Below are 13,437 nucleotides of genomic sequence, written 5' to 3' on the forward strand. Positions count from 1 at the left end.
GAATCCTTGGTTCACACCAGACAAAACGCACACCTCGGATCTGTCTGTCACCCTGCTGAAATTTTTGGGAAATATACCAAAACGCCTATAAAGCCTAAATGAAAACTCAAAACCTTACGAAACTTGGTGAGCACATGCGACAGGATTTTAGGGAGATCGGAACACAGCTGCTGTTAAAACAGTCATAAATGTTAAAAAAACATCATATTTCTATGGCAAATTACTTGTATTTCCCAAAAATGCTTTTTGAAATCATTTATTTATTTGGTTAAAGGCTTGCTAAATAATATGTTATGTCTTTTTTCTTATGTGTTTAAATGGCCTAAAATGTTTGAACCCTGGTAATCACTGCTTGCAGCTATATTGATTTGATTTGATTTGATTCGGTTCAGTGCAGTTTGATTCAATTTGATTTGACACAGTTTTGCTTTGATTTGATCTGATTTTATGAAGTTATAAAGTTATTTTTGTATTTTATTTAATACAATTATGATTTTGATTTGATTCCATTTTGCTCTATATTATTTGATTCAGTGTGATTGGTTTTGATTTGATTCATTTTTGACTTTTATGAAGTTCCAAGCATAGGTTCGGGAGGAGCCTAATCATGCAGTCCTGTCAATCATCATTACAAGCGTACAGTATATAAGCAGCACTCATTGCACCATCCCAGCGTCAATTCTTCTGGCATTCCTTCACTTCTCCTAGTTTTGTTATTCTTCCTCTAGGTAGTTCCTCTAGTTTGAACTCTGAGCTCAAGCCGAGCCTCAGGTTCAAGCCTGAATTTTTTATTTGATTATTTTTTTTTTTAATTCAGTGTGATTTTAGTAAGATTTGATTTGATTTGATTCTGTTTAGCTTTAATTTGATTCAGTGTGATTGGGTTTGATTTGATTCAGTTTTGATTTAAATTGATTTGATTTAGTGCAATGCACTTAGATTCAATTAGATTTTATATGATATATTAGATTTTGATTTTGATCCAATCTCTTTATTCTATTTGATGTAATTTTATTTTGATTTTTTTATTATTTTGTTTTATTTTGATTTTAATCTGTTTTGCTTTAATTTCAGTGCAATTCCATGTGATTTATTTTAGTTTAGATTTATTTATTTTTTATTTGTTTTAATTCAATGTGAATTGATTTTATTTTAAGTTTTGATTTGATTCTATTTTGCTTTAATTTGATTCAGTGTGATTGGCTTTGATTTGATCCAGTTTTTATATAATTTGATTTCAATTTCATTCAGTGCAATGCAGTTAGATTCAGTTAGATATGATACAATTTTGATCGATCTCTTGATTCAATTTTATGTGATTTGATTCAGATTTTTATTTGATTTTGATTAAGTTCTGTTTTGATTTTATTCTGTTTTATTCTGCTTTGATTAGTTTCAATGCAGTTCCATATGATTTCTTTAAGTTTTGATTCGATTTTGATTTGATTCTTTTTTATTATTTGCTTTAATTGTGTGATTGGATTTTATGAAGTTTTGATTCTTTTTGATTCAGTGTGATTGAGTTTGATTTGATTTTGATTCAGTGTTGATTTAATTTGATTTGATTCAGTGCAATGCAATTAGATTCAATTAGACTTAATCTCTTTGATTCAGATTTTAGTTTGATTTTGGTTTAAGTTCTGTTTTTTGTTTTATTCCATGTGATTTCTTTCAGTTTTGATTTGATTCTTCTTTTTTTATTTAATTCAATGTGATTTGATTTGGTTCAGTTTTGATTCGATTTGATTCTGGTTTTTTATCTCGATTTGATTTGGGGAATTGGGCTACACTGGTTGCGCTGTGTATTTCTGATTGACTAAAAAAATCTGGCTCGTAAGAATTATTTGTTTTGTGAATCAGATTACTCTGGTCGTTTGTTTTTGCATGCAACCCACAAGTTTAATTCAATATAAAGATTTTTTTGGCCATCATTTTGCAGAACCACAGTATTTATTTGTATCACAGCCAGCACGGACTGCAACCTCAAGTCTTCACCTCAACTCTTTCAGCTCAACACAGTTTTATTTAATAACTACAGCATATTTAATAACTACAGAGTTGACCAAAGTGCTTCACAAGTATAAAAATTTAAAAATAGTAAACTAATAATAATAATAATAAGCTACATGTACAAATGTTTTAAGCTCTAAGAGTTACTGCAAATACAAAGTTAAAAACAAGTTTAGTGATAAACATTGTATACATGCAGTTAGGTCTTTATTTGCACTTTAATAGCTGGATAAACTACCTCCATTTTCAGATGGTGTATTGCAAGTTTCCCTGTCTGTATAAAACGATTTTGTTGGCTCGCAAACACAAATGTGTTGAATCCAAATTGCTCAGACCTTCTCTCTCTTCAGTGAAGCCTGATTTAACACTTCAGCAAAACAAAAGCAAACAAAGCAGATGCTGTCAGACCTTAAGGACCCTTTAAAATATCCAGTGACACTTCCTAGGCTCCACAGCATGGAAGGATGGATCTGGTCCGCATCGATTTTGCTACGGCACTAATTTAGAGGGACACCAATTTGGAAAGGTTGATTCAAGTTTTTTTTTTTTCTTCAAGCGACCCTGCTGCTTGTGTTTGTTCTATAAAGCCTGAGTCCCTCACTTGGTCTGAAAAGGCTGTCAAGGCTGTGGCACATCTCTCTGATTGATGAGCTGCTCCGTCTCATTCTCACATTTTCTCTTTCACTCACACACGTGGAATCAGAGTGGCATGCACAGACTTGTTTAGTCATTCTGCATCTTGTGAAGCATGCATTGTTATCTAATATCAACCACTGAGTGGGTTTCATAAATGTTTCACACACATTTAATTTGATGTGTTTCATTTTAAATGGATATATCACAACTGCTCCAGAATCTAGTAAGCTTTCTTCAGCCATCTATTTTTGGAAAAATTCTCTCACTGTTCTGCTCTAATAATGCTCATGTTCAGCAAGTACATTGGGTGTGATGTTCAGGTGTACAGTACCTTGTTGCATTTCTGACTTATCGCGTTCTTTAATGCACAAGTACTGAATAATACCGCCAGTGATCCTCCTCACATCCTATGCACTTTATTTCAGAGTTAGTGAGTTAAAACGCTTGCTTTGGATGCATGCACTCGCCCTCTATTTATAGTTAATGCTTTTTAAAAAGAGCCTTTGTCTCACACTCTCTATCTGTTTCTCTCTCTCCTTATTCAGACACCGCTATGCCTCTGTTATTGATTTTATGTTTTTTAGTATGCATGAAAGTGAGTGTATGTCAAACAAGAGCTGGCTTTGTGAATATCGACGTGCGTGATTTTTATTCTAACCTTGTGCCTTTTTTGTTGGCACTCTGTCTGTCAGTAGTTCTGCTGTCATGTGGATCTTTCTTTCCTCTCCCTCTGTTTTCTTACTTCTGTTTTCGTAGTGATGGGTGTAATAACTCATTGTAGTGAGAGTGATTTGTTTTTTTGTCTGCTGTCTGAGGAGGATCACAAATATTGTTGCTATTCAAGTAAATCAGGGATTCTCAGCCTATATATATATATATATATATATATATATATATATTTTAGGGGTTCAAGTGCATAGCACTGAAACCCTATTGTAATTGTTAGAATGGTCACAGATGAGTGATTTCCAGGTAAAACTGATCGTGCGGACCAAACCGTAAGTCATAGACACTTGAAATTTGGAGGGATGGTAGTACTCACACTGCCTACAACTCACCCCAATTGGCCTGATGGGGGCGCTACAGCGATCGAAAGTACGAAATCACTCATAACTCCTAAAGCATCAGTCGCAAGTCTTATGTCATTGGAATCCTTAGCTCATGCCGGGAAAAAAAACATGCCTCAGATTCAATCGTGAGAAATTTGGGGTATTTTGCATTTTTTGCAATACCTACTTTTGCAAACTAGTCCTAGGGTTTTCGCCCGATTGGAACCAAACCAGTGCAGAAAGATTCTCTGGAGAGTGACTATCAATAATTATAAAAAAAAAAAGTTTAACTTTCGACTCACCGTGGCAAAGGGACACAAAAATGTTCAAAGGGGGCTGGGCCACTTTTAGGCACACTTATGTAAAAGCTTAAGGTGAGATCACAGGAAAAAAATCGTGGAGATTAGCTACTTGTTGGCACTATAAGAAAACAAACATTTTTTCTATCAACATGAAAATCGCTGTGTACGGTATTGGTCCATAGTGCCACAAGTGTCTATGGGGACATTTGCGTATCTCAAAAAAACTGAGAAATTTGGGCACCTATTAGACAAGGTTAACAGAGGCCAATCGGAACGAAATCCGAACAGCCTCAAAGTGTCTGTGAGAAATTTGAAAGAAATCGGCCACTGGTATCGAATTTTATGAGGACGTAAACGATTGTACATTGCGTGTTTTTTCTGCAAATACACACAATATTCGTATTGTATGATAGACCCCCTCGTTCCCAACAACTTTCCCTCTAGAACCACTGTTGTCAATCAAACCATTTTTTAAATGTTTGAGAAGATGTGAAAAACCTACTTTTGCGAACTAGTCCTAGGTTTTTCACTCGTTTTTCACTAGTCCTAGGCTGTCGCCTCTGGATTGCTTAGTTGGGGACACTTTCTCTTAACACAATATTGCATTTTATTTTATTGTTTTTGATTAACTACCTTTACCTAAAATGTGAGTGTTAAACTGTTTACCTAAACTGTTGCCTTTGGCATTGTTGATGTACTGTTTCCTATTTAATACTGTACAGCCGCCTTGTCACAATTCTGTATTGTTAAAGGCGGTATATAAATAAAGGTGACTTGACTTGACTTGACTCAGTTTGGGGAAAAGTCTCTGGACTATCTAGGTCAATAATTATCAAAAACATGTTGAAATTTACCCTTTGGGAAGCTGTAACTGGGTCCTTTAGAAAAGGGGTCTGTCCAAATATACCCAAAAGCCTATAAAGCCTAAACAAAAACTCAAAACTTCACGAAACCTGAGCACATGTGACAGGTGATTCTAAACAAGCATGCAAAGTTTCAGGGAAATCGGACCACAGCTGGCACTATATCACTCCACTTGCAGTATTTCTCACAGTGGGTGCCATGGCAGATGCCCAAATTTACTTTCATTTTATAAATAATAGTTTATTGTGTCACGGAATGTAGTTTTAAGAAGTTTTTTTTTTAGGTGGGAATGTACTTGTTTAGACTTCAAATATGCGGTTTGTTAATAAAGATAATGTCTATTTGAAAATTTGCTTTAACATTTTTTGAGATCTGAGCTCCAGGGCTTCAGCGGCTGTTCAGCCCTCATTAACCCACTGAGAGAAGCCAGATCTTCTGGAATTTGCAGCGGACTCTGATGTCTCTGAAGTGGTAAAACATGAGATTCTTTTTGGGTAAATCTAACGGGCAGTCTTTGGTCTCATTAAAGTAAAATACATTTTAAAATATAATATTACAAAATATATTCATTTACTGTAACATTTTTTTTTATACCAAATTCTTTTGGTTGAAGTGGTGCATTACAAAGTTTCAAGGGGTTTGTAAACCCTCAGTTGGAAAGCCGAGGTCTAAATTCCTGTTATGCGGTTAGTTGATCAGTCAGTTCTGGCCACAGTGAGTTTTGGGCTCACTGTAGTCATGCGTTTAGGCATTATTGGGGTCAGTGAGTCATAAATTTATGCTGCATTGGGGTCAGTGGAGAAATGCTTTTAGGCTCTACTGGCTGTCAGTGATTTAGGCTGTACTGGAGGCAGTTGAGTCATGAGTTTAACACCACTGACCCCATCTCAGTCATCCAGTCCTGTGCTACACAGATCACATCACACAGCCTGTGAATCCATCAGCCTTTCTTAAGGGCAGAGAGGTGCTTTACATCAGCAACTGATGCATGTTAAAGTCAGTACAGATCTCTGAGCATTAGCACTGGAGCAAGTCTTTCAAACAGTAATATCTGACTAAATCTGATTGAAAGCACCACAGCCTTAATGTCTTCATTCAGAGTGCTTTTTATGATTCCAATGTGATATGTTATTGCTTGCTTTAATACAGGGATGCAAACTTGTGACCTTTCTCTGAGCTCGGATCACCTTTCTCTGAGTCGTCACCATTCTGTTTTTGCAAAAGTGACAACGGTGTACTAGTTCTAGCGCCATGGCAAAAGACGAACACAGAACACTATTTAGCATCCCAGCCTCAGAGAAGACAAGAGAGCAGTGGATTTATTTATATATATATTTTATATTCTATATTTATATTACGCTGCTGCCACACAGATCTAATGCAAACTTGCGATTTCTTTCCCAGCTTCCTTCACAGACATAACAGACTGTTTTGGCAACTCATGTGTTTTTAACATAAGCTTGTGTGTTTGACAGTTTAAGCACAGTAAGAGATGAAAGAAAACTTAGTTTAATACTCGCATGCCGTGTGACAGCTGCTTTCTGTGCGTGTGCTTCAGATGTGCGTTCAGAAAACCGTATATCTGAAATTTAAACTATATGGCTTTAAAACGCATTGAGACTGTACAAATGGGCATAATAATAGGTTTCCTTAAAGGAGAAGTCCACTTCAAGAACAAAAATTTACAGATAATTTACTCACCCCCTTGTTATCCAAGATGTTCATGTCTTTCTTTCTTCAGTCGCAAAGAAATTGTTTTTTGAGGAAAACATTTCAGCATTTTTTCTCCATATAATGGACTGATATGGTGCCCCGTTTTTGAACTTCCAAAATGCAGTTTAAATGCGACTTCAAACGATCCCAGATGCAGTTGTAAACAAACCCAGCCGAGGAAGAAGGGTCTTATCTAGCAAAACGATCGGTTATTTTCATGGAAAAAAAAAAAAGTTTAAATACTTTTTAATCTCAAACGTTCATCTTGTCTTGCTCTGCCTGAACTCTGTGTATTCTGGCTCAAGACAGTTAGGGTATGTCAAAAAACTCCAATCATATTTTCTCCCTCAACTTCAAAAATCATTTCAAAATCATCCTCCATCACTGCAGAAGTACCGACCCAGTCTATGCAAAGTGAACATGCAAAGAAGATCAAACACCCTTAACAAAAAAAGGTAAAACAGCGATATAGGACAATTTTGAAGCTGAGGGAGAACATGAGATGGGAGTTTTTTGACATACACTAACAGTCATTTACAACCACATTTGGGATCGTTTGAAGCCGCATTTAAACTACATTTTGAAAGTTCAAACTCGGGGGACCATAGCAGTCCACTATATGGAGAAAAATGCTGAAATGTTTTCTTCAAAAAACATAATTTCTTTACAACTGAAGAAAGAAAGACATGAACATCTTGGATGACAAGGGGGTGAGTACATTATCTGTAAATTGTTGTTCTGGAAGTGAACTTCTCCTTTAAAAAACTGCAAAGCACCAACCATCAACCAAATTTGTGACGAGAATTGTTTATAATAATAAACGCTAAAATAAAAGTTCTTAGTTTAATGTTTGAAAGCAAAGCAATTAGTTTGACAGAGATCAGTTAGTATTGTAATTTTATTGTTGTTCTGTACAGTAAATTTATGACTGTTATTAAACTTTATTTATTATTAATCATGTTTTTTGTATTTTACAGTGCAACAGTTGTCCCGATCTATCACGAGCTAAAATGTGATTTTATACAACAGTTCAGTAAATAAGAAGTGTGTTATTGTGTTATATTTTAAACACAGTATTATGTGATTTTGCTTAATTTTGTAGAGAACATATTACCTTTGAAACCACAGCAGAATTGCTGCACATCCGAGCAACACAACAGTGTTAAGTTTCTGAATGAATCCGCGTTTTGAACAAATAGTGTGAACCAATGATTCATAGGCCCATTCATAAAGAGAGCCATTTACTTCATTCCTGAATGAATCAGCCATTTGATCAAATCGAATGAATGACTCATATAGACATTTACCACCACCTGCTGGCAGATTTAGTTTCTTATTTAGAGCATTTCATTTAAAAACAATAAAAACATTAAAAAAAAAAAAAAAAGAAATTAAATTCTGTCATCTTTTACTCACCCTCACATCGTTTCAAACCTTTCATTTGTGGAACATAAAGCAAGGTATTTTGAAGACTGTTGGTAACAAAGCTGTTTTGGTTACCACTGACTTTATTGTATGAAGAAAAGATACTGAGATGTTTTTCAAATGATCTTCTTTTGTGTTCCATAGTTTACGTTAAGCCGTTGCAGCCTAAATGTTTATGTGTAATAAATTTTATGCTGAATCACATAAAATATTTCTTTCTAAAGCCTCAATTTGTAATGTTACTTGATACTTTCTCATTTAACACAAAAATAGCTTTAAATAATCTTTTGTGGGTATTTTCAATTTTTTTTTTTTGTGATTAATTAGATTCATTAATTAGATTACACATTTTAATCGACTGACAGCCCTAATTAATACATAATATATATTAAATACAGTTTGCACATATATTTCTCTTTCTTCTACTAAAATTAAGAATAAAACTGACTAAAATGAATGAATATGTCATGTCAAAACTAAAAAAAGGATATTTTTGTCCAACGACAAAAACTCAAGACTAAAAAGTGCATATTAGAAATTTGGCAACTGAGATGAGTAATATCAGACTCTCAAAGAGGCAGAAATCGATGACTGCGTCAGAAAGTGCTTGTGTATATTAGTATTGATGTATAATGTTACTTTTGCCAACAGTAGAGTCTCAAATTAGGAGCATGAGGCAAACAGGAACGATGAAACTACGCTCCAAGTGAAGAAAGAGAAATTAGGTCTTGTGCGTAGCAGCACCCAAAGCTGGATTTGTCACATTTATATCTAAACAGGTTTCTAATTTCATCCTGCTTTTGTGTTGGTTGGATGTTGGCATTATGTAGATGCCAGCTGCGGGGGATCGCCACACCGTCAGACGCTTCTGCCCGTTGTTTTGTACGATAAATATGTATTAATTTTTTTCTTTCTTTTTTCTCCTTTCTCTGCCTCTGTTGTTCAGCTGTCTCTCTCTCAGCTGGTTGCGACTTCACGCTACCCGACCATGAGCCACACGGTGGGGTCTCCATGGCAACAACAGCTCCCCTCTCTGCTTTCTCCCTCCCCGATGGCATCGGCCCACCAGCTGTCACATGTCGTAAGTTTTCCACCCACATATCCACACACACACTCAAACAAATGTATATATGCTCTTTTAAAACAAAGCACAGAGATACATTCATGCAAAGGAATAAAACACCTACACTCAAAATATAATATGGCATGGGGGGAAAAAACATCACACATGCATTACTTTAATAAGCAGACACCTGTGCACCACAAGAACCACACCAAACCTGCTGAGAGCAGCTATTTCATATGAAGGAATTTCATATTAAAATGGATTTTTAACATGTTAGTACTGCAGTTGTTCAATACCATTTTGTAGGCTAAAAACTTGGTATCGAACTGCAGAATGAAACTTCTAAGAGCAGCATTAACTGTCGGTTTGACAAAATTAGCTGCACCGTTAAAATGTTTCATGCTTGCGTAAGATCTACTGTAAGTGCCACTTTCACATTTTCTTTACTGCGAAAACTGGAGCGATAGACTGGAACTTTAAAACCTGATCTGGTTCAGAAAGTGTACGCCACTAAATTGGAAAATCATGCAAATTAGATTTAAGGTGACTGCAGCTCCCCATCTCATCTTAAATCCATCAGTGGTCCAACAGATTGATTCAGTACATTTATATGATTCATGATTCATATGATCAACATTTTATGTACCATAAGACTTTTCCAATATCAGGCTGAATGGTTGATGTTGCGAAACCGTTCCTGTAGTGATATGAAATCCAGATTAGACTTTATGTTTCCCTGATTATACAAGTATTTGCAATGACATGATTGTGCTTTTGCAGGTAAACGATGGAATGAGTACATTATAAAAGAGGATCACATCCCAGTTCCCAGACTAGCTACAAAGGAAATGTGTTGAGTTAAAGAAATAGTTCACTCAAAAATTAAAATTGCTGAAAATATATTCACCCTCAGGCCATCCAAGATGTAGATGAGTTTGTTTCTTCATCAGAACTGCAGCAGAAATGTAGCATTACATCACATGTGAATGGGTGCCGTCAGAATAGGAATCTTCTGATTTAAAACATCATAATAATCCACAAGTAATCCATGTGACTCCAGTCCATTAGTTAACTTAAGTGAAAAGCAGTGTGTTTGTAATAAACTCCAATTCCAGAATAAAAAAAAAAATTGCTGATAATTTACTTACCCCCATGTCATCCAAGATATTCATGTCTTTCTTTATTCAGTCACAAAGAAATTAACTTTTTTGAGGAGAACATTCAAGGTTTTTTCTTCATATAGAGGACTTCAATGGTGCTCAATGAATTGAAGGTTAAAAATGTTTCAATGCAGCTTCTAAGTGCTCTAAACAAGCCGAAGAACAAGATTTTTATTGAGTGATCGGTCACTTTCTTAAATAAATTAATATTTATACACTTTTTAACTACAAATGGTCATCTTGTCTAGCTTTACATTGTGCATGCGTACTCTGTGCAGTCCCGTTCAATACAGTTAGGGTATGTCGAAAAACTCCCATCTCATTTCTCTTCCAACTTCAAAATTCATCACAGTTTTACCTTTTTTTTGTAAAGGACGTTTGATCTTCTTTGCACGTTCACTTTGTAAACACTGGGTCAGTACTTCTGCAGCGATGCAGGATGATTTAGAAGTTAGAGGAGAAAATGAAATGGGAGTTTTTAGACATACCCTACCTGTATTGACCCGGATTACACAGAGTACGCTTGCGCATGACAGAGCTAGACGAGGCGAGCATTTGAGATTAAAAAGTACATAAATTGCTAATTTTTTTAGAAAATGACCAGCCGTTTCACTAGATAAGACCCTTAGTTCTTGGCTGGGATCGTTTAGAGCACTTTTAAGCTGCAGTGAAACTGTATTTTTAACCTTTAATCTGTTGAGCCCCATTGAAGTCCACTATATGGAGAAAAATCCTGGAATGTTTTCCTCAAAAAACGTAATTTCCTTGCGACTGAAGAAAGAAAGACACTAACATCTTGGATGACATGGGCTTGAGTAGAGTAGTCCTTTTTCCATAATAGCACTTTCTCCAGTGAAAAAGTCCATCCCCTGTTGCACCCTCACAATAAAATCCATTGGCATATTTGTCTAGAGCTGTAATGAACTGTTTTCGCTAGCAAATGTTGCATGATCTGTGCACTCCTAATTCAGACGAGATGTCTTTTTCACTAGAGAAGATGATATTATAAACACAGGACTCGTATCTTACCTATGAGCAATGATTTGAAGTTAAAAAATGAATGATAGATTGAAATCTTAATGATAGATTTGTTTATTACAAACAAAAAGAGTCTTGTGGATTACTTGTGGATTATTGTGATGTTTTTGTCAGCTGTTTGGACTCGCTCATTCACTGCAGAGGATCCATTGTTGAGCAAGTGATACAATGCTAAATTTGAAGAAACGAACTCATCTACATCTTGAATGGCCTGCGAGTGAGTAAATACTCATCAAATTTTCATTTTGAGGTGTACTATTCTATTAATTAGTGTACCTTGTGTAAAAATATACTGTATTATACTATAAAACCATCAGTGAGAGCATTATTAGAGTTGTTCCACAGCATCTGCTAGCCATGCTAAGAAATCTAAGCTGGGAACAGTTTGTAATGGTAATGTGCTTTTGTTATTTTAATGGAAGTACAGTGTAGATACAGCCTGTGTAGAGTGGGAACATATCACACATTTTCACAAAGATATCCATAGCTATTATGTTAATCATGTGTGGGAGCATGTATGTTTATGCCGTTGCCTTTAGTCGTACGGTGCATTTGACTATATGATAGTCTGTAAATAAACATACAAAGTGCTTTGTTACCGCCTCCACAGTTGTTTAAGGCTGTTTGTGCCACACATGAGCTCTTCTGCTGAGATTAGGGAGGAAATTTCTGCTATGCTCAACTTCATGCGTGTAATTTCTGTGTGATTCTGTGATGGTGTTAAATTATTCCCTATGCATTTTTTATGTCTATGAATCTCCCGTTCCGTTCTTCAAGCTAGAATTTCAAATTCTTTTTAGATTTGGTTTCATCTGATCTAAAAATATCAGTCTTTGAGATACACCACTTTTAAAACACAAATGCAGAATGTTAGAATTCACCTGTAATGCTACAGGCATTTTTTTTAAGTAGACTGCACCGTATGTGTGTGTGTGTGTAGTGTACATGATTAAATGTGATTTTGAATGCATATACCAGCCTGCCACATATACATCTAGGCCTGCATTTATTCATTTTCCAGACACAAATGCAAATGAGGATCCCTACGACACAAGCAATTCATCAAAAGTTTGCCAGAAAAGAACAAGCCATGAGTAAATATGATATACAGTACAATACTGTTCAGACTTTTGAGGTCTTTAAGATTTTTTTTGAAAGAAGCCTCTTATGTTTACCAATGCCACATTTATTTAAACAAAAACAGTACAGACAAGATTGTGAGATATTAATACAATTTAAAGCAACTGTTTTGTAAAAGTCTGTACTGTCAGTTGAATGCTTCTTTGCTTAATAGAAGTGTTTTATTTGTTTATATAACAGGTTATTAGACCGCTGAGGGAAAATGCAAATCATTTAAAATAATAGCATAGCGATATCGTTCTGCATTAAGCTATTTAGCTGTCAAGAAAAAAAATCATCAGAATATCTGTCCATTGTTTTACCGACATAATAATGCTACAAAATATGCAATTCTGAAAAAACGATGCTTCTTCAAAAGCTCTCATTGTAGCAGTCAACACAAGCTTTGTTTCCAGGCAAAATTATTAAAAAAAAAAAAACTATGCACCTGTGTAAAGCCCAGCCAATCAGATAAAAGCTTGCCTGATTGAGAAAACAGTTGCCAATTTTTTTTTTAGCAATATAAATCAGATGGTCAATGAACAGGCTGTTGTTGGCCTGTGGGTGTGCTGTCTGAAGCTAGGTAAGGAGTATAGAAAGTGCTGTAATTGTTTTCGATCAAGTCCTTGTGGAAGAGTTGTGTCTTCAGGCGTTTCATAAAGAACTTGAAGTTCTTGTAGAGCCTTTGGTTGTTAGGTTTCTGCTGGCTGTGGTGTGTTATTTTTGTGAAAGATTCCTGACAGAGTTTGTCTCTGATCTGTTGACCTCTTTGTTGTCTTGACATTCTTGTCTGCTTCCTAAACATCTGTCAATACCCTCAAACACGGATGTTTTTGCACATTTTAGGAGGCTCTTTTTAGATTTGCTGATGAAATATCCTCTGTGTTTTTCAGAGTCCTCACCGAGAGAGATAATCGTACACTGAAAATTTATGAGCCAAAACTTCATGAGAGCCTGTGGGTTTTTGTACTGCAGGATCTGCTGCTGAACTTCAGTCCAAAATGACTCTTGAATTTGTTTTTCTCTCTTTTTGTGTATGTGTGTTGATTTAAATT

General features: G+C 35.5%; 1 protein-coding gene across 3 annotated transcripts in view; it reads left to right on the forward strand.

The window, feature by feature from the left end:
• LOC127169804 (nephrocystin-4) overlaps window positions 1-13,437 on the forward strand; it is a 229,647-nt gene that overhangs the window by 153,198 nt on the left and 63,012 nt on the right. For all 3 annotated transcript variants that reach the window (XM_051117429.1, XM_051117427.1, XM_051117428.1), the window contains one exon: window positions 8,946-9,080. In XM_051117429.1, the coding sequence (XP_050973386.1) occupies window positions 8,946-9,080 (135 nt within the window). The remainder of the gene's footprint in view (window positions 1-8,945; window positions 9,081-13,437) is intronic.

The sequence above is a fragment of the Labeo rohita genome, chromosome 8 (genome assembly GCF_022985175.1).
Source record: "Labeo rohita strain BAU-BD-2019 chromosome 8, IGBB_LRoh.1.0, whole genome shotgun sequence".
NCBI lineage: Eukaryota > Metazoa > Chordata > Actinopteri > Cypriniformes > Cyprinidae > Labeo > Labeo rohita.